This window comes from Ambystoma mexicanum, chromosome 11 (genome assembly GCF_040938575.1).
Source record: "Ambystoma mexicanum isolate Mex_15411 chromosome 11, UKY_AmexF1_1, whole genome shotgun sequence".
NCBI classification, from domain to species: domain Eukaryota; kingdom Metazoa; phylum Chordata; class Amphibia; order Caudata; family Ambystomatidae; genus Ambystoma; species Ambystoma mexicanum.
This window is the reverse complement of record NC_090934.1, coordinates 177,100,734-177,122,888: the sequence shown is the minus strand read 5'-3', so window position 1 is coordinate 177,122,888 and position 22,155 is coordinate 177,100,734. Positions and strand designations below refer to the sequence as shown.

At 48.0% G+C, this 22,155-nt stretch overlaps 1 protein-coding gene across 2 annotated transcripts in view; it reads right to left on the bottom strand.

Moving 5' to 3' along the window:
* Nucleotides 1-22,155, bottom strand: part of KDM1A (lysine demethylase 1A) — a 1,518,024-nt gene that overhangs the window by 582,307 nt on the left and 913,562 nt on the right. For both annotated transcript variants that reach the window (XM_069622738.1, XM_069622739.1), the window contains exon 12: nt 7,784-7,857. In XM_069622738.1, coding sequence (XP_069478839.1) covers nt 7,784-7,857 — 74 coding nt within the window. The remainder of the gene's footprint in view (nt 1-7,783; nt 7,858-22,155) is intronic.

Genomic DNA, 22,155 nt, shown 5'->3' with positions numbered 1-22,155 from the left:
TAGGCCGACATCTAGTGGAAGTTGCGGAGTATTAGTTTGTTTTTCGAAACTCGAAAATGGGCGTCGACACAGGGCGTGCCAGTAATACTATCCCTAGTGTGACGTCCACTGTATCCATGATCCCTCACGCGTGTAGGACCCTCAGATTGTATTTTTTCTGACATGAGGTAGCATGAGGAGTAGCGCGAGTACAGATAATCCAAGCAGATAGAAAGAAAGGTAAGACTACAAGCATCCATGCGTCTTCTCTCAAAGGGGAGGAAGGGTGGGTCGCATGTGAATCGAAGCAGATACAAGCATTAGAAATACGATTACGGTGAGTAATGTATCCCTTCTGAGGCTTGGGGAATCTGCTTAGATCACATGCTGTGCATAGATTAGCGAGCAGTACCTGAAGAAGGAGGTGGGATGTGAGAAGGGTCATGAGCAAATAAATGTCTTAGAACCGCTTGTCCACTTGTGTATCTGTCTTGGAATGTGAGTCAATGCAGTAGTGCTGAGTAAAAGTGTGAATAGAGCTCCAGGTAGCTGCTTTGCAAATGGTGTCAATGGGTACATTTGCAATGAAAGCCAGAGTGGCCCCAATGCCTCTTGTAGAGTGGGCTCTTGGCGTGAAAGGCAGTTTTTTCAGAAAGGGAGTAACACAGCTGGATACAGTTATTAATCCACTTAGAGATGGCACCTTTAGAGACGCGATCCCCCTTTCTGCCTGTAGCTATGGGGACAAACAGTTGGTCTGTTTTTCTTAGCGGTCTGGTCTTGTTTACATAGTAGAGGACCGCCCTACGCACATCTAGGGTGTGTAGTTTTACCTCAGCCGAGCTTTGTGGGGTTTGGAAGAAAGCCGGAAGCTCGTTGGACTGGTTCACGTGGAATTTGGAAATAAACTTAGGTGAGAACCTAGGGTGTGCACGCAAAACCAGTTTATCCTTGTGAACTGTAAAGAAAGGATCTTGCACTGACAGAGCCGGAATTTCACTAACCCTTCTTACGGATGTAATAGCTACTAAGAAGGCTGTCTTATAAGTCAGGTGTTTGAGACTGCTTTTATGCATGGGTTCGAATGGGGGGCCCATGAGTTTAGCTTTAAGGTCCCACCCTGGTGGTGGGTTTGAAATAGAAGAATGAAGTCTCTTTACTCCTTCCATGAAGGCTTTAACCACTGGAACTTTCCACCACAACACCTTGTTGTGGAGCATGTATGTAACAATCGGAGTGCAATCAACTGGGTTGATTTGTCGATTCTGGCACCAGATAACGAATCGCTTCCACTTGTCAAAGTAGCAGTGCCTCGTGTTAGGCATCCTAGATTCTTTTAGGATGTCCATACATCTTTGAGGTAAATTTAGATGTTCAAACTCTATGACCTCAGGAGCCATGCTGCTAGGTTCATTGAGCTGGGTAGAGGATGTACGGTTTGTCCTTGATGCTGGGACAGTAGGTTGTACCAGCCCGGGAGTTTGATGGGGCTGCACGTCGCTAGTCTGCGTAAGTGTGGGAACCACGGTTGTCTCGCCCACATGGGAGCAACTAGGACGAGCGTCATCGATTCCCTGTTCATCTTGTTCACCACCTTCCTGATGAGAGGAGCTGGTGGAAAAGGGTATGCAAACATTCCTGACCAGTTCATCCACATGGCGTTCCCCTGGGATCCTGGTTGTGGGAATCTGGACGCGTATCTTGGGCACTGTCTGTTTTCGCTTGTGGTGAATAAGTCTATGGTGGGTGAACCCCACTGAGAGAAGAGATCTGCTACGATTTCTCTGTGTAGACATCATTCGTGCTCCTCTGGGAGGGGATCTCTGCTTAGTGCATCTGCTAGAGAATTCAGATCCCCTGGAACATGTTGCGATGACAGGAAGATGTTCCGTTTGAGTGCCCATGTCCAAATTTTAAAACATGGCTGTAGTGCTGTCTGTCCGGATCTGCACTGACAGATTCAGCAGGTAGGGTTTGAACGCTTGAAGCGCTCTGAATACTGCCAGAAGCTCTAGCAGGTTGATGTGATTCTTGGCCACTGAGTGAGACCAGAGCCCCTGAGCTGTGTGGTGGAGGAGGTGAGCTCCCCACCCTATCAGGCATGCATCGGTTGTGACTACCGCCTGTATCTCGGGATCGTAAAAGGGTTTCCCCTTTGACAGATTTTCTCTTGTCCACCAGTGAAGGCTTTGTACCAGTGTTGGCGAAACGACCACAAGATCGTCCCACTGACCACTTGCCTGAGACCACTGTTTCGCCAACCATTCCTGCATGGGACGCATGCGCAGGCGCGCGTGGGGGACCAGGTAAATACATGACGCCATCATGCCTAACAAACGCATTGCTTTGCGTACCGTTATCTGACGATCGGCCTGATATTGAGGAATTTGCAGTAGTATATTCCGAATTCTCTCCTCTGATGGAAAGGTCAACCCCTCTTGTGTGTCTAGGATAGCTCCTAGGAACTGTTTGGAGGTGCTTGGCACCAGACTTGACTTTTTCCCGTTTATTGAGAAACCCAATTCGAAGAGGAGGTCGATTGTTCTTTGAATGTTCGTTCTGCAAATCGCTGGGGTTTTCCCCCGTGATGAGCCAGTCGTCCAGGTAAGGGTACACCGGGATTGCCTCCCTGCGCAGGTGTGCTGCCGCCACCGCCAGTACCTTGAATACCCTTGGAGCCGAGGCTATTCCGAAGGGCAGTACCTTGAACTGGTAGTGCCGACTGTCCACCTTGAAGCGCAAGTACTTTCTGTGCGCTGGGAACATGGAAATATGAAAATAGGCATCTTTCATGTCCAATGTTGCCATGTAGTCCCCCTTTTTTAGGAGGGGGATTACCTCTTGGAGAGTAGTCAAGCGAAACTTTTGGGGCTTGACATATTTGTTTGCAGGCCGTAAGTCTAATACTGGGCGCATTGTTAAATCTTTCTTTGGTAGAAGGAAGTAAGTTGAATAAATACCCTTGTTTACCTGGTGTCCCGGGATGAGTTCGATCGCGTCCTTTGCTAGCAGATTGACGATCTCCTTGAGGAGGATTCTTTGGTGGTCTAGAGAATGTGTTCTTTGTTGTGGAGGGTGGTTTCGGGGACGCTCTAAGAGTTCTATGCAGTATCCTGTGGACACTGTGGACAGCACCCATCTGTCTGTTGTGATCCCTTCCCAAGCTTGGGTGAAGTTGGAAATGCGTCCTCCTACAGGGGATGCTTGAGATGGGACCCTGAACGGAGCGTCACTGTTTTGGTGGAGGCGTGCCGCCGCCTCTACTGGGGCTGCCTCTACCTTTACCCCGTCCTCTCTTATTGCCTCTACTATAACCTTGGGTAGACTGTTGGTTATTGTTCCACTGCGTACCCTGGCCCTGGGAATAGTTTGACCCTCTTTGGGCATTTTGTCCGCGTGTGCGGTGAAAATTGCCATTACCCTTTTGATTAGGGGGTTTGGTGGTTAGTTGACCTAGGGACTTGAGTGTTTCATACTCGTCCTTGGCATTTTTCAGCGCGTCCTCGACCGCCTTACCGAACAATAGATCTGGCTCCACCGGTTTGTCTAACAATGAAGCTTGTGTTTCGGCCTTGAATCCAGACTGCCGTAACCAAGCGTGTCTCTTGATAATAGTACCCTCTGCTATCAATCTACCGGCATTATCTGCGGCATCAAAGGTTGCCTTTAAAATACAACCGGATACGGCTCTCCCTTCCGCTGAGACTCGTGCCAATTGGCTCTTTAGGGGCTCTGGGGCAGAATCTATGAGTGCCGCGACTTGCTCCCACTGGTGGCAGTTATAACTCGCCAGTAGGGTGGTGGAGATGGCGATTCTTGCTTGGTAGGCGGAAGTGGAGGCAACCTTTCTGCCGAACCCATAGATTTTCTTTCTCTCCTTGTCGGGAGGAGCTTCTGATAAGGGTGTTCTTGCCCTCTTGCGGGTGTTTGTAACGACCATGGAGTCCGGTTTCAGATGCCCTCTTATATACAGTGGGTCTGATTGGGCTGCCCTGAATAGCTTCTCCATCCTGTGATTGACTGCCCTGGTGAGATTGGGGTTTACCAGTGAAGGGACTTAAGGATAGGGATGGCCTGCGCAACAGGTCTCCCTTCTCCCGGCAAAATCTCTTTCCTCTTGAGCACCCTGGGTGTCAATGTGGAAGTGGTTTGCTGCTCTAGATAGGACCTCATTTAGGAGGGGCTGGTTGTCGTCAGGGGAGTCGGTAACCGGTGGTTCTTTATCTACCGGGGAATCTAACCTGTATATTTCTGGGTCGTCCTCTTCCTCCTCTTGTTCCTCATCGTCCCCATAGTCACCTGTCCCAGTCTGTTCTTCCAACATGCCAAAATCTGTATACTCACAAAGGGAAGGATCTTCTTGTTCCTGAGAATAAGGGTGAATGTGGAAGGGATCTGAAGACCGTGTTTCGAACCGGGACTTTTTACTTGGGGGGAGGGGGATAGGATCCTTGGAGTCTGAGGGTACTGACCCGTCGGGGTTATAAGTGAGAAAATGTTTGGGATTTTTAGAATAGAAATCTGCCAATGATGACATTCTTGACATGGCTATCTATGTCCTCACTGGACCACTCTCTTGAACTGGGAATGACTTTGCCTGGGGGAGTTTCCCTGACTCATCTATAATAGAGGTGTGAGACCTGTCTGTCTGAGTGGAGTGGAATGTTTCAGCGGTGTGGAAGTAGGCTGAGACTGCTTCCTCTGTTTTTACCCCCTCCCCGTGGCTGGAAGAGCGTTTGCCCTGCTTCTTTGGGCCTTCGGAGCTTTTCGACGCCTGGCGTCGAACTTCGGTAGTGGTGTTACTATCCTTCGACTGTGTAGGTTGGGATTCGGGAATGGGCGTTACTTGTACTGACGCCGACTCCTGGAGTGCGGTCTGGGGATAGAGGTCGCTTTCATCTTCCGACGATCGAACCTCGGTTACCTTGGGGAGCGAGGCACTTTTGGCAATAGTGGATGATTGCCTGGCGTCATGCGGCGATCTAGATCGGACCGTTCCCTATGTGCCTCTTTCCGAGAGCTCGACATGCGCGTCGAGTCTCGGTGGGACTTTGTGTGTTTGGAAGTGTTGTGGGTTGCGCTTACGTCGCCGGGGGTCTTCCTCATAGCCGCCCTGCTGGACGACCTTCCGAGGTCGGGGACCTGCGCCTGGCTGTCTTTCGACGCTGTGTTGCCCTCGCCGTCCGAAAGTACGGCATCGCTGAAGGCACCCTCTGCGGCCATGGCCTCTTGACGCCTGGCGTGGTGGGCCCAATGCTTGGTGGAATGGTCTTTTTTAGTGTTTTAGGTTTGAACCTACTACATGCTCTGCAATTTGCCTCGGGGTGATCCCTTGGCAAGCAGAGATTGCACGTGGCGTGTCTGTCAACCCAAGGATACTTGCGGTTGCACTTTGGGCAAAATTGGAAAGGGGTACCCTCCATACTCACCTTGAGGCAGCGGGCCGGTAAGTGTAGGAATATATATAAGAGAATATATAAGAGTGTAGAGTATGTCCACCCCCAACTCTCCCTACTTGTAGGGCCGAGGCCAGAGGCCTTCCAAGGCCCACTCTGTCGTGAAGCTCACGACGGTCGCCTTCTTCTCCGTTTCGGCGTAGAGTGTTGAATTTCGGTGGCTCGACGTTAGGGTGGAGAAAAAAGGGGGGAAATATAACAATATTTTTCAAAGTATGGCTAATGCCAGGGAACTCCGCTGAATGCTTCCGACCAGTATGTCAGAAAAAAACAATCTGAGGGTCCTACACGCGTGAGGGATCATGGGTACAGTGGACGTCACACTAGGGATAGTATTACTGGCACGCACGCCCTGTGTCGACGCCCATTTCGAGTTTCGAAAAACAAACTGTAATACTCTGCAAATTCCACTAGATGTCGACCTATGCACAGCATGTGATCTAAGCAGATTCAACAAGCCTCAGAAATATATATATATATATATATATATATATATATATATATATATATATATATATACACACACAAACACTGCTGTGTTGGGTGAAGACAGTAGCTCAATAACTCAATAAACAGCACCCACTACTACACACAGCTACAGAAAGTACAAGCACTTAATCCAAGAAATGGTGCTAAAACTGAACTTTTATTTAAGATAAAACCTCTTTTAAAATAATGAAAGTTAGCATGGATTTACAGAACTGGTTACAAGTGTCAAAAGCACTGTAGTAGTGGCACGTGTTCAATCCCTTCACGGGGACTTTGTCAGGCTAGTTTTGCAGCCTAAAGCTCAAGGGCTGTTTTCTAACTTGCACAAACAGGAAACAGAATTCAAAAACATTACTGTCCTGTGACCTGTAGGTGTGCATCTCCAATGAAGTAAAATAGAGCCGCCATTTTGAGCTAGTCACACAAATATTGGTTAGGCTCAACTTAGCACATTCCATGTTTTTCAATATTGGTGTTTATATACCATAGTTCAAGCATTCTGTTTTTATTTGTGAATGTCTATATTTATCTTCAATATAGCCCAAAAAGATATAATCTCTCTACTAGAATTTCAACCGATGCAGTGCATCCTGCACGGCCACGGTTCTTCCACTGTAACCTTTTTAAAACCAAGAGACTCGCATCAGCACAAAGCCCGTCTCAATCAAAAAATTATCCCAAAAATGGTGCCCGAGTGGGCAGACAAAACACAGTGCAATGCTGATAACACTGCACTCAGACAAATATTCTTGTATCAGAACTCAGCTATCCATGCACATGTTGTTGGAATGTTTAACTGCAGCCCACTTGATTTCTCGTTGATATAGGAACATATGTTTAAATATGACAATACAGTACAGGTGCAAAATGCTACTGATTAGGAGGCATGTTAGCACACTGACACTTGAAATGTTTAATATGATGCATTTGGCAACACATGATAAAATGACCATGTGTTTTCTCATTTTTAGAAGATGTGGATTTAAATAGAAAGTTTTGAATCCGGTAGTTGCAGTCCACTTGGGCAGGATTTGCTGAGTTCTGATAGTTATTGATGTGTGCACCAGAATGGCTCAACGGGTGGGTGCAACATAAAAATCAATGAATATAAATCTGGTGGAAAAATGTTGCTATTAATAATTTGAGTAGCTACTGATTCTTATGTGTGTATATTAATTCTGCAGTAATGAACTCTCCAAAAGGATGCAATGGGTGTTACAGTGCACAAGAAAGTGCTCTTAGAAATCTTTCTTTCAGTTCCTTACAGAAAGCTAAGACTGCCCAATGACACAATAACCTAATATCTCTGGCAAAATCAATTTCCAATTTAGCACATCAAATCTTACACAAAAGACATTCAGCATTGGGTTGCAATAAACGTCCTTGAGAATTTATGTCAGGTTGATCAAGCATAACCATGGCTAAAACTATGACTATTGTCTATCACCAATTAACACCCTGACACTGACCAGAGCCCGAGAACGATGAACCAGCCCTCAGCTGAGATAGGGACCTTTCTTTATAGGGTAAAACAGCAGACAATGGGTTGCTAAAATGTTTCAAACCAATCATGAACCTCCCTAAACAATCTAATAAAGTGGTGAAGGCGTGCGGCTCCCCAAATATTCAAACCTTGTTTATGCATTAACACCAAACACTGAAGGAATGGTAAATTAGCTAATTTTCGATTGGGACGGGGGAAATTACTGCAAGACCTGCATGCCAATTATTAAAATGAAAAGCAAAGTACAGCAAATTGCTACTTTAGGAATTTCCACAAATTGTTGGATATCGAAAATTCAATAACGTTTCATTCACACCAGCTGTCAAGTACAGTGTACCCAAGTCTCGAGTTTTACCTTGGTGGATTGGCTTCAAGTTCTTGGAGTTTCTCTTCGAGCTTTGCTTGAATTTCTGCCAACTCATCATACTCCTAAAACACAAATGTACATGTTCATCATTCTTGTGTATCATGACATTACATAACCCATCTAACACAGGTGCAGAATATGTATTTTGTTTTCTTTTCAAGCTAGTGCCTAATAAAGAAATGTTGTATACAACAGAAGCAATCATTTAAATGTACTGTACTGCGTGGGAATATCATTGGCATACGCTAATAAAAATCAGATGGCAAAAACGTGCACATTTATCTATGCAAAATGACTCCCAACATGTTAAGTGACCGTTGCGAAAATGTAAAAACAGAACTACAAACCGATCAACATCAAGCAGTTTTTCTGTGATAGAGTGCAATGCAGGAAGACTTTACGAAAATACCGTCACACGCAAGCATGTTTCAATTTCTGACCAAAGCTGCTGCACTGACCAGGGTACGAAAACATGAGGTTCAGGGGATGTCCAAGGCCCCGCAGGGGGCGCTAGAGATACAGCCCGCATAGCGGGCCACTCCTCTGGCCACGCCCTCCCTTGTGCTGGGATCCCCCACCTTTCCTCTCTAGGAGGAAGGGGCATCTCCAGGGCTCACACATCCGGTGCGCGCCTGGGGATGGGATATAAGGCGGGGGTGGGGGTGTGACTGGCAGCTCAGCCTCTTTCCAGCCTCCCCTCCCCCCACCTGAAGTCCCACCCACCCTCATCTTTCTGGCTGGTTACAACAGGCAGGGATCCCACAGGAGTAAGCGAGTAGGTAGGTTCACTATGGCCTTGACAGCACATCAATATTAAAAACACTATCTACAGCCATTAATCCTGTTTTCATCGGATCCCGAGGTCGTAAGTCACGAGGCAATGTTGATTATGGGTGTGCTACTGTCTGCGCCAGATGTAAATCAGTATCGAAATAGGTGTAGGTGGCAAATTGTATCCCTAGAGATAGCAGTTGGTTCAAGATGCGTGAATATGTAATTTTGTTTCAGCGGATTTCTAGGTGTACGTTTGTAAATGCGTTTTTGCTAGTTTTTCCTTTATCATGTATTAATTGTTACATTTCTGTCACAAGCGGAGTTCGGGGCAGTCCTAGCCGGGGAGGAGTGTGACACAGCGGTTTCCCGATGGCCGCACTCAAGCCAAATTCAGACGATCGGCACTGAGTCCCTTAGGGACATTTGAGATTCCTTACCAATATTCAGTGGCCCGAGGAAGAAGTACTGCACGCAGTACAATATGAAGCAGATGTCCACTGCCTTGCTAAAGCTGTGGGCGGCAAGAGGACAGCGGAAACATTCAGAACTCTGACATTGCCCTGCTTGGGCTACCTTTAGAAGTCTATGGTCGTGAACCATGACGTCGTCTAGGGCTTGGACTGCCCCCGTATAGTGTATGCTCCAATAAATGTGACCTTTTTGTTTCCAAATGTACATCAATTGTCTATGTATTATCTGGGTAGTAATGTTATGGTCTGTTGTCTGACTCCCCCTGCCCCCCGGAAAGGGTGAGCAGGGGCCAATGGGGGCTGGAACTGCTATGCTAACTGGACAAGCAGTCTAGCGGTGCATTAATAGTACTGACCGTAACGTATGTCACTTGACTGCAATGGTTAATTAGATAAAAAGGTCCTTTAGCATGTTATCCCAATTGATGAATGCAAAATGTGGCCCCATCACTTCCATAAGATTTGGTATTCCACCCAGTCAAACCACCTGGAAATGAGTTGAACATTAAAGTGATGTTGCCATGCAGGAAAAACTGCTGTACACGTGGGCCACAGTTTATGATTAATTGCGGTGGAAAAAACCAAAATCGTCATGCCGCCATCCATCAAGCATGCTATACACATCCCGTGAACAGGAACCAGATGTTTATTATTCAGAAACGGCCAATACCAGTTGATGTTGATGGAAGGTATTGGGAATCTGTATTGCTCACGATTTCAGATTACATGTCCTATCAATGCTGAGCTTCTATCCACATCAGCAGTGGTTCTGTAACCTGGCATCTTAAAAACATTAATGGGCCTGCGTTGCTTGAGACGAGAACATTAGATCATTGTATCAAAGGCAAAAATACAATTTACACTACGTCCTGTGTAGCAATATTGCCTTTTGTAGCTGAAGATAGCATGTGCAGCCCCTCCCCCCACACTTACCAGTCACGTGGGGAGGTTGGCACCTTTATCCGTCATGGCATAGAAGACCACAGGGTAAATGAGTTACTCCAAATTGGTTGTGAGTGTAGTCAAACGTGCACTGCCATGAACATGTGTTAGTGTAATGTTAACAATCAGAAAGCTATAGTACCAAATACACATATAATGTTAGCACGGATATATAGGCACATACATTCGAACATGGGTTGCAAAGAATTTTTTTAATTTAAGTTTTCTGACAAATTTAAACAGGTCCACCTGAACATTCACAAAATCAGTATTTGAAGTTGGTGCAAACGTCAATCCTTTATTAAGTATCATGATTTCATTCTCATCCAAAATTCGATCAGGCAGATTAACAACCAAATTAGGTGTCCTCATTTGGCTTGTTGTTTCTTGGCATTGGACCTTGTCAGAATTCCAGATCGACCAGAGGCTTCGTCCGAGCTGCCGCTTCCGCCGCCCCCCACCCCTAATCCCCCTGGTGTGACATTTGGTGTTGAAATATTTGATATGAGAGGATTGCAATATCTGACTTGTTTTGTATTGATATTCCGTTGGCTGCCCTTCTTGAAACGTCCGATTTGCTCTAAAAAAAAAAAATCCTGTCCACTAATTGCAGCAGAGTCGGTTCTATCTGAGTCAGCTTCAGAAATGTTAGTGGTATCGCTCTCAGAATCTGGGTCCGAACTAAATGGGGTGGTTTTATAAGAGGTATTCCATGATTTAGAAATCAGACCATCATACTTAGAAAAGTGTACACCCCATCTGATTGTTAAGCATCTTCATCAGTCAGGGTGTGCCTGCCTCCTGCACCAATTGATGCAAGCACTGCATGATTATCTCGAAGCACTATGGCTTGAAGTAGCTACTTTAAATCAGGATATCATCACCCTGAGGGATCCCATGACCCAGAGTGTGCCTCTACAGCCATGGAAAACACCATGGCACATTCTACAACCATGAAATTTGATGGGAATCCTAGGAAGCTCTCAGAATTGTGCAACCATTGTAAAATTCAGTTTCTGCTCAGACCACCCCATTTCACCCATGGCAAGGTGCAAACATGGTACATACTGAGTCACCTAACCAGAAGTGCCTTTGCCTGGGCCGCTCCCTAATCAGTCGACTGCACTTGTTCTAAACAAACTTTTTGGGAGGTGTTCCGGTCCCGAAATCTGATGTCAAAAGCCCAGAACCAGATGGTTGGTTTGTTCGTTTGTTTTAATATTTATAGTGTGCACCAGACCCGAGCATACCAGGGTGCAGAAAGGCAAAAAGAATATTCTCAGCTTGGTTACATTGCTGTACATTAATATACAATAAGGAAAATACAGGAAATAATAATTGGGGCTTAATATACAATGAGGAATATACATAAACCTAAGGGGGGGCATATGTACAATGGTGGTGGACATCAAAGAGGGACCACATGACATTGTGAAATAGATTAGATGATTTTGCTAGTTAGCTACTTACTATCAGTGACTAGAGATTACCCAGAGAACCATGTTTCGTTGAAGACTAACGCAGAAATATAAGGACAAGATGGTTCATTAACCCGAACCAGCCTATCTCCATGGCTCATTTACCAAGTCATCAGAATTCACCTTCGCTCGGCTGAAAAGTGCTGGGAAATGAGAACAGAGCAGGGATCACAGGCTTAAATAAGTCTTCAGCCTAGCCAATTCCACATGCAGAAGACAGTCCTGGGGAAACTATGCAGCCGGGAACGCACCATGCACCCCCTCACTGAGGCCAAAAAGAAACAATGATGTTCTCTTAGTTTATGCCTGCAATGCGGTGGATCTGGGTATTACCTGGGATCTTGTCCACTACAGCCTCCAAAGACAGCGGAAACTGATGGACTTGATGGTTGGGAAGCGAACAAACCCTGAAGCTCGTGACGGTCTTCCACTCCCATGCCCACTGCATGTCCATTTGTATTTTACGTCCAGGTCGAATGGACTTCCTCACAGTCATGCCTTTGGCCTTTTAGATTCAGGTGCATCAGCCAATTACATTGATTCAGTGTTGGGAAGAAAAACCTGGATAACGTTAAAGGAAAAGATGGTGCTGACAAAGGGTCGAAGTAATTGATGGCACCCCCTCTCCTCTGGACCGTCTACATCGACAAACATCCGCTCTATGTTTATCGATCGATCAACACATGGAGGAAATAGCTCTGGTCATTATTCAGACCACCTTCCTAATCCATAGTCCTGGGCCTTTCGTGGTTGATGCATCACAAGCCATTAAACTGGGCCACACAAACTCTTATATGCTAGTCAGACTGTTGTTCAGCTCAGCCCTGCAATTTCTGGACAAACCAAAGATTGGGAAAACGACCTGGTCCATCGGTTATGTGCCCTACTGGGTGTACCTTAAGAGTACCACAACTTCCATACCATATTCTCTGACCCAGAGCTGCTTCCTTTGCCACCACAGTGAGAGATAAAATCAAACTTGCACCTAATCACCTTACGGCCAAATATACTCCCCTCACTGGACATGAACTTTAGGTCTTACAGAAGTACATAGAGGACTGTCTGGCTAAGAGTTACATAATCCCTTTTCTGTTCTTCAGCAATAACCCCATTGTTCTTCGTCTGGAAGAAAGAAGGAAATCTCCAACAGCATATTGATTATCAACATTTGAATGACAACCTGCAAAGATGGGTATCCCTTGTCATTAATCAGGGATATCCCAATGTCTGATGTGAGGAGTCAGTAATGCGAGGCGGACAACTGTGATGACTGATCAAAGCATGCCATTTTATTATCAAAATAAAGTAAAATGTCTCACCATCCTTGTTCTGATGAGGATTTCCCTGCCCCACCCAAAGCTAAAGGGAAACACATTAACACAGGTTATCTGGCCCTCACACAATACAAATACACTAAGAAAATATATGGCAATGGAAGATGAACAGCATTCAGTTTTGTAATGACTTTCCAATATCCTGGGTGAGTTCCCTTCCCCAGGTTTCAAAGTGAATTTGGCTAATGTTCAACTAAAGAAAGACTGCACCCACCGGCGCCACTCCACAGTCCCCTTTGACGCGTCGACAATATTACCATTGCCTAATTACACTAGATTATTAGGGGTGGGGTGAGGGAGGATGGTGGGACGTATGGAGGCAAGTGAACTAGGAGTACGTTAGTCACTACAGTGAGTAATTTGTAATTACTCCTACATCCCCTTTCCTCCATACTGTATGGGTGATTAAAACTGAATGTAGCCCCAGGGTGGATAGTTGCCCCTCCTAGGAAAACAAGTTCCTTAAAACTGCCTGACCAAACGCTGCGTCCGATCTGGAGCAGTAGTGCTTGCAGAAGGCAGAGGGCATAGCCCATGTAGCGCCTTGCTGATGACTTGCCACGGAACGTGTATCTGGAATGCCACAGCCGTGGCTTTGGCTCGGATAGCATGGGCATGCATGTTTGCCAGGAGAGGCTTGGTCTACCCTTCGTAGGTCTCCTTGATGACAGTAACCATCCAACTTGCTATGGAGGCCTTGGAAGCCTGATAGTAGGGCTTTGACCCACCGAAAGTGTCAGAGCATCTGATTTTCGGAAACTCCTGGTTCTGTCCTGGTAGAATTTTAGAGCACGCCTGCCGTCTAGATAGGGGAGAACTCTCTGAGCTTTGTCCTTAGGGTCCGGGAAGAACAGATAGCATTCAGGTGAAATGAGGAGACCACCTTAGGTAAAAATGCAGGGCGAGTTCTAATCACCACCTTCTCCTTATGAAAAAGAAGTATAAGGCTCTGAAGACACCAGAGCCTGGATTTCACTGACCCTTTGTGCAGATGTAAGACCCACCAGTAGGGCCAACTTAACGGTGACTAGCCTGATGTCCGGACGCCATAGGTTCAAAAGGTTTATAGGCCAGGGCGCCCAATACCACATTGAGGTCTCACACTGGGTGTGGCCTCTTGATAGGTGGTTAGAGCCTGATGAGGCCCGCCAGGTGTCTTAACCACCGGGTTAGAGGATGAAAAAAGCTCCTCCTCAGAGTTCCGGTAGGCTACTATCGCCGCCAGATAGGTACCACAAGGGTCCACCTGCACCCTGAGTGAGCAAGGTGTGCAGAGAAAGATAGGACGTCGTCCAACGTGCAGATCAATGGATCAACCTCCTTTCATTCAGCCCAGTGACAGAATGTAGTCCACTTGCTTTTGTACGGGCTCCTAGTAGCATGTGACATGGCTCCTAGCGCCCTGTATAATGTCTATTTTATCCTGTGACAGACTTAGATCCCTTAGTGTGACTTGTTCAGGTACCATGCTGGGAGGGCTAGCTTCAGGGGGGGCGGGGTGGTTGACAGTGCCTCTCTGTTGTGACAGTAGGGGAGCTGGAGCCAGTGACAGGTGCACCAAGGTCTGCTCCGACAGGCTGAGTAGTTCATGGTCTTGCGGACCACCACAGAGCTATCAGGATGATACGTAGGTGCCAGACATCCATGATCTTGCAAATTACCGTGTGCACCAGGGCAGTGGGAGGGAAGGCATACAAGTGTATGTTGTTCCATTGGATCTGCATCGCATTGCCCAGAGAGCCCCAGCCCTATCCCTGCCAGGACGCAAAATGAGGGCACCTCCTGTTGTACCAGGTGGCAAAGAGATCCACCTGAGGATGCCCCTATCTGTTGAAAAACCCTTGTAGGACCGGTTTGTTAAACTGCCACTCGTAGTTGTCCGCACCCAGCCTACTGAGCCTGGCCGCCTCCAGGTTGGACTCCCCCGGTTGGTGGATTGCAGTCAAGTGCATGTTGTTCTCCAGGGCCCATTCACAAATGCTGACTGCCAGAGTGCATAGGGAAGGAGACCTGGTAACACCGTGCTTATTGATGTAGTACATGCTGGTGGAGCTGTCCATCTGAATGAGGATCGTCTTGCCACTGATCATTAAAAGGAAGGCTTTGAGAACGAGCCAGTTGATGTGTGCCGCCTGCTCCTGAATGGACCAAACTCCATGGACACTGGCTGTCTAGGATGGCTCCCCAGCCCTCCAGAGACGAGTCTGTGCTAATGGTAGCCTGCGATACCGGCAGCCCGAAGGGCTTGCGTATCCGCAAGTTGCAATCTGTGTTCCACCAGAGTAGGTCTTGGTATAGATGGAGTGGAATGCTGACCAGTTCTGCTCGGGAACCCCTCTCCTGACTCCAGGAGGCTGCAAAGTGCAGCTGTAGTCTCATTTTGAGCCTCGTGTACGGCACTGCCAGGAGACATGTCGCCACGGTGGCCAAGAGGTGTTGGTACCACCATGCCGAGGTCACTGCTCTGTGGAGAAAACACCACTTGGTCCTCTTGATAGCTGTGATCTTGTCCTCCAAAGGAAAAACTCTGAGCCAGGATCCCAGATGAGGCCCAGGAATGTTAGATTCTGCATAGGCAGGCTGCAGCTGTGACTTCTTGAGATTGATGGAGAATCCCAAATTGTGTAGAGTATTCATGATGGTCGAGGAGGTGTTGTGTACCACCTCCGGGAACCTTGCTCTAACCAGCCAGTCGTCTAAGTATGGGTAGAGGTGGTGACCCTGGGCTCTGAGGAGGACCGCCACGACGTTCATTAGTCTTGTGAAGCTCATGGGGGCCGAACTGAGGCCAAATGGTAGAACCTTGTATTGGAAATGTAACCCCATGATCCTGAAACTCAGAGGACCAGTGGGGTGCCAGATCGGGATGTGTAAGACATGCATTACTTACTGTAAAAGCATTTCTGATGATTGTATCTGCTTAGATTCACATGCTGTGCATAAGGTCCGACATCCAGTGCTAACCGCGGAGTATTGCATCTGGTCTTCCGAGGGACCGAAAGGGGACGTCGGCATAGGCGTGTCTGAAACACTATCCCTATCGTGACGTGTGTAGTGCCCAAAATCCATCACGCGCCAAGGTCCCTCCGATTGTATTTATTCTGCCATGAGGGAGCCCAAGGCTATAGTGAGTGAGTACATGAAGAGAGAAAGTAGTAAGAAGTCTATGTTCCTTCCACCCCGAGCAGGGAGGGCCCATGTGAATCTAAGCAGATACAATCATCAGAAATGCTTTCACGGTAAGTAATGCATGTCTTCTGATGCTTGTTAATCTGCTTAGAATCACATGCTGTGCATAGACTAGCGAACAGTACCCGGAGTTGGAGGTGGGTTGTGAGAAGGAACAGTAGAAAAAAGATGTCTTAGTACTGCTTGTCCCACCTGAGAATCAGACCTAGAATGAGTGTCTAAGCAACAGTGTTTTGTAAAGGTGTGTACAGAACTCCAGGTTGCCTCTTTGCAAATGGACTCAAGGGGAACATTTGCAATGAATGCTATGGATGCCACAGTGCCTAGAGTAGAATGTGCTCTAGGCTTGAAGGGCAGTTCTCTCTTTGCAAGAGTGTAACATAGTGTGAAGGCATTTGACAATCCACCTTGATATTGCTGATTTAGAGACAGGATGCAGTACTCTACCAGCTGCCACTGAAACAAAGAGTTGGTTAGTTTTCCTCAGTGGTTTAGTTCTATCCATGTAGAACATGACTGTCCTGCGCACATCTAGTGTGTGAAGGCTTCTTTCGGCCATGTTAGTAGGTCTCTGGAAGAACGTGGGTAGTTCGATTGACTGGTTCACATGGAACTTCGAAATACATTTCGGCTCAAATCTGGGATGAGTGCGCAGAACTACCTTATCTTTGTGGACTGTAACAAAGGGGTCCAAAACCGAGAGGGCCTGTAGTTCGCTAACTCTTCTGATAGAAGTGATAGCTAATAGAAAGGCTGTCTTGTAAGTCAGGTCTTTCAGACTAGCTTTATGCATAGGTTCAAAAGGGGTTGCCATGAGCCTAGTTAAAACCACATTTAGATCCCACCCAGGGGCTGGGTGAGTGATGGGGGGATACATTCTTTTAACCCCTTCTATAAAGGCTTTAATCACAGGTATTTTCCACCATGACACCTTCTGCTGTGACGTGGTGTAGGCTGACAACGCTGCTAGATGAACCTTTAAGGGATTGAAGACTAACCCAGAGTCCAACAGATGGGTTAGATATAACACAATGTGTGGAGGCGAGCAATCGGTGGGATTGACGCCTTTGGAAATGCACCAGATGACAAAACGTTTCCATTTGCTCGCATAGCAATAACGTGTGTTAGGCTTTCTTGCCTCCCTCGGAGGGAGTTGCAGATGTCCAAATTCTATGACCTGAGGAGCCAGGCTGCTAAATTCAGAGTTTGTGGGCATGGGTGCAGAGTCTCCCCCCTGTCCTGAGACAACATGTTGTACGGACAGGGCAGCTTGACTGGTGGGGAGAGGGACATTTCCATCAGGTGCGCGAACCAAGGTTGGCGGGCCCACATGGGAGCCACCAGAATTATGATGACTGGTTACTGGTGCATCTTGTGTACTATCTTGTTCAGAAGGGGAGTCGGGGGGAGGGGGAAAAGCATAGACAAATTTCCCCGACCAAGTTATGAAGAGACCGTTCCCCTTGGATCGGTTCTGGGGGTACCTGGAGGTGTAATCTTGGCATTGGGCGTTCTCCTGAGTAGCAAACAGGTCGATCTCTGGAAACCCCCATTCTGCTAAGACGTTGGATACAATGTCTTCGTGCAGTCGCCATTCGTACTCTTCTGGCAGAGGAAAATGTCTGCTGAGTACGTCTGCCAGAAGATTTGAGTTCCCCTGGAACATGTTGGGATATCAGGAACATCTTGTGTTTGAGAGCCCATATCCAGATGTTTTGGGACAGGTTGGATAGCCCTGGAGAGTGAGTGCCCCCCTGTTTGTTCAGGTAATACATTGCTGTTGTGCTGTCGGGTAGGACCAGCACTGTCTTCCCTTGCAGTTGCTCCTGAAAGGCTTTTAATGCTTTGAACACTGCTAGTAGCTCCAGTAGGTTTATATGGTTGGACGCTACCTGAGGGGACCACACTCTGTGCGCTGTCTGTTGAAGCAGGTGAGCCCCCACCCTGTGAGAGATGCGTCTGTCATGAGAGTGGCTTCCACTGCAGGGGTGGTGAAGGTTTTCCCCTTCAAGAGGTTCTCCCTCGACCGCCACTGCAGAGAGAGAACGAGGGCTGGCAAGACAACTAACAGATCTTCCCACTGTCCGTTGGCCTGACACCACTGGCTGTTGAGCCACTCTTGCATGGGATGCATGCACAGCCGCGCATGGGGGACCATGTATATGCATGACGCTATCATCCCTAGCAAAGGCATAGCTTTGCGTACCGTCACCTCTCGACTGGCTACATACTGAGGAACCTGAGAGAGCATGTTCTGAACCCTCTTGCTGGAAGGGAAGACTAGACCGTCTTCCGTACGAATTAGAGCCCCCAGGAACTGTTTTACTTGCCTGCGGACTGAGCTGGATTTCTTTTCGTTGATATAAAATCCCAGGCTGAACAGTAGGTCTACTGTTTTTTGGGTGTTCGAAAAACAAACATCGAAATAGTCCCCCGTGATGAGCCAATCGTCGAGGTAAGGGTAAACTGGAACTGAAAGTCTGCGCAGGTGTGCCGCTGCCACTGCCAGGACCTTGGTAAACACCCCTGGCGCCGAGGCTATGCCGAAGGGGAGTACCTTGAACTGGTAGTGTTTGTCCTGAATCACGAACCTTAGGAATTTTCTGTGCGCTGGCAGCATTGAAATATGAAAGTATGCATCTTTCATATCCAATGTTGTCATCAAGTCCCCCTGTTTTAGCAATGGGATCACCTCTTGCAGTGTTACCTTGCAAAACTTCTTGGGCTTTATGAACTTGTTTGCTGGGCGCAGGTCTAGAACAGGACGCATGGTGAGATCCTTTTTGGGTACAAGGAAGTACACTGAATAGATACCCTTGTTTACCTGAAGAATCGGGGCGGCTTCTATGGCGTCCTTTCCCAGCAGCGCTTCCACCTCTTGGATCTGCAGATGTTCCGGTGAAAGGCGTCGATATTTCGGCGGTCTGAACTGTGGAGGGCTGGCGAATTCCACGCAGTAACCGTGGGTGACCGTCTTTAAGACCCACTGGTCTGAAGTTATCCCCTCCCATGCCTTGAGGAAAGATGTTAATCGCCCCCCCGACCGGGGAGACATGGGAGGGGACCTGGACTTGGTGGTCATTTCTGTCCCGAAGTTGACGCTCCTTTGGAATTGGAGCCTCTGACTCTATTCTTTCCGCGCTTCTGACCCCTCTGGGGGTAGTAAGTGGGGCTTGCAGCAGGTTGACTTGAAGTTGCCCGTGCCTAAATTATTTTGAGCAGTGCAGGCTTGTCCTCGAAAGGACCACCGAGAATTACTGCCCCTCTGTGAACAGGGTTTCTGGGAAATTTGGTGCATCGACTTAATAGTCTCGTGCTCCTTCTTGGCTGTCTCCAATGCATCGTTTACCACCTTCCCGAAGAGGTTGGCCTCTTCGATGTGTTTGTTGATAATGGATGCCTGGGTCTCAGGCCTAAAGCCCGACTTGCGCAGCCACGCGTGCCTCTTTAGGAGAGTACCCTGTGCGAGACCTGCCTGCTGTGTCAAGGGTATTCTTTACCACATTCTGATTGGCAGGTTTGCCCTCCGAGACAATGGCGAGAAGCTTGGCTCTGGTTGGTTCCGGAACCTCTTGAAGGCCTTCCTGGAGTAGGTTCCATTGGGCGTCGACGTAGCTTGCCAGCAATGTGTTATTGGCAATCCGGACGTATAGGCCGCCGCTGATGTAACCCGTTTGCCTAAGGCATACAACCTTTTGGACTCCTTGTCCGGGGGTGACTCTCCCGTGGCAAGGGGAACCCCTGCTCTCTTGCGAGTGTTGGTCACCAAAAGCGAGTCAGGGATTGCGTGTCCTTTGATGTAAAGCAGGTCGGTGGGGGAGGGTCGGAAAAGTTTTGACCCTTGGGTTCACAGCCCTAGTCTGAGCGGGTGTGAGTAAGGAAGGGGCCAGCCGTATCTTTACAGAGCTCAAGAGTGGGATAGACTGCCTTGCCGGAGGCTTTTCATTAATAATGTCCTCCGCAAAATCTTGTTTGGGCAGGGCTTCCAGCGTGGCAATTTTAAAGAATTCTGCTGCTTTTTTCAACATGTTGTTGAAAGCCATCTGATCATCCACCGGGGAAGCTTGTCGAATCGGGGTGGATGGGGGAGAGTCGAGGCAAACGATATCAGAGTTGTGATTGTTCTGCTGGGAGTCCTCCCAGTTGTCCGTTGCCCCTTGATCTTCCCCATAGTTGTCCAGAAAAGAAGACTCTTCTTCTGTATAGATGCCTCTATACGTGTCCATCTGGACATCTTCTTGATAGTCAACTTGGGGTTGGACATCTTGTGTTTGAGGGTTAGGGTCTACCTGAGCTTTTTTCAGCGGAGGTTGGTCAGAAGCCCTAAAAACTGCTTCAGCTGATCCATACATCCCTTGAATTGCTCCGTGGTCCACTTGGATGATCCAAATGGACCTAGCTAAGTAGGAACCGTGTTCTCCGTCCTAAAGCGTTGAGGATCTCCTCAGGGTGCTTGAGAGGGGTAACTGGCTTTCTTCGTAAGAGTCTTCGGGATCGTCCTCCCAATCAGTGGAAAACTTTTCGGCGGATTGGCCAATAACTGGGCGGAACCGGTGCTAGGCCCACCGCCGTAGCAATCCTATTGATGCTCTTACGGATAGTCACCAAATCTTCGTGAGACAACGCCTCAGATGATGTGTCGGCAGTGAAAATGTCTTCCGTGGCTCCAGAAGGGCCAGCGGCTGGCTTCTCTGGTAGAGGCCTACTTGTATTTTTCGGGCCTGTACGGGCCTTTAGGAACCTTGGAATATGTCGAAGTTTCTTGTTCTGAAACTTCGGCGTGTGTAGTTTGAGGAGTAGCGCCCTTGTTATGTTTCTTATGCCCAGTCATGCGCTGCTGCGAATGCGGTGAAGACTTCGGATCAGACCGATCCGTGGGCGCTTTCGCCTTCGACAAAGTAATCGAGGAGGGCGCTTGGGTTGTGTGCTTTGTGCGGCGCGATTTTACTCCCCTGTCACCGGGTGTGGTCCCTGTAGCAAGACCGGAGTCGAGCCTGGAAGGGTCAGGGACGGGCGTGGCGGCCCTAGAATAGTCCGCCTCAAGGTCTATAACGTCTGCGTTGGACGTTTGGTCCTCCGATGTACCCCCGTCACTTTCGGCTGGTGTCGCGGCAGGGGAGGCAGGCTCCACGCGTGACATTCCGTACGCGGCCCACCGCTTCAACTGGCGCGCCTTAAGGGTTTTAGGTTTAAGGAGTTTACACGCCGAACACCGCTTCTCGTCGTGCTCTAGGGGGAGACAAGCATTACACGACGTGTGCTCGTCTTTCCACGGATATCTGACCCTACACAGAGGGCTATATGGAGTCCTTTCCATAGCAGAAGGGAAGGGTGACAAGACCAAAAAGGAAAGCAGTGGAAAAGAGTAAAGACAACAGTATGGCAAACCCTGAGCCCACTCTCCCTACTCTGTGTAGGCCGGCCAGAAGGCCCGACCACATGGAAGTCTGTACGCCGGATCTTAGGCGCCGGAACCCACAGCCGTAGACTATTCCCCCACAATCTTTGTCGAAGATGTTCTTGATGGGCGAAGTGACTTAACGGGGAATAACCGACAATTTGGTAAGATAAACAATGTCTCACGAAGAGCTCTGCTATAGGGCGACCAGTTATCAGGGCGGAAAAAAAACAAAATCGGAGGGACCTCGGCGTGTGAGGGATTTTGGGTACTACACACGTCCCGATAGGGATAGTGTTTCAGACACGCCTATGCCGACGTCCCCTTTCGGTCCCCCGAAAGACAAGATGCAATACTCTACGGTTACCACTGGATGTCGGACCATATGCACAGCATGTGATTCTAAGCAGATTAACAAGCATCAGAAACATGCATACTTCAGATCCAGAGAGCACATCCAGTCTCCCATGCACAATGGCTTCACAATAAGTGCTGGGGTAACCATCTTGAACTTTTGAAGAGGAAGGCAAAGGTTTAGGGTGGACAGGTCCAACAACTCTCAGGCCAGCCTGGTGGTTCTTGTGTATGGCGAAAATCTGTGAATAAAAGCTCAGAACTCTCTTGGAGGCTGGGACTTCTTCCACAGCCTGGCTCTCTACATTGAATTTCCATCAACAGAGTTGCTGTCCCAATCTGTGGGAGCGGAGGGGAGGAGAGAAGAGAAGGAGGTAGCCATAGGCGGAAGCCCGAGTACACTACTGACAGGATCCAGGGG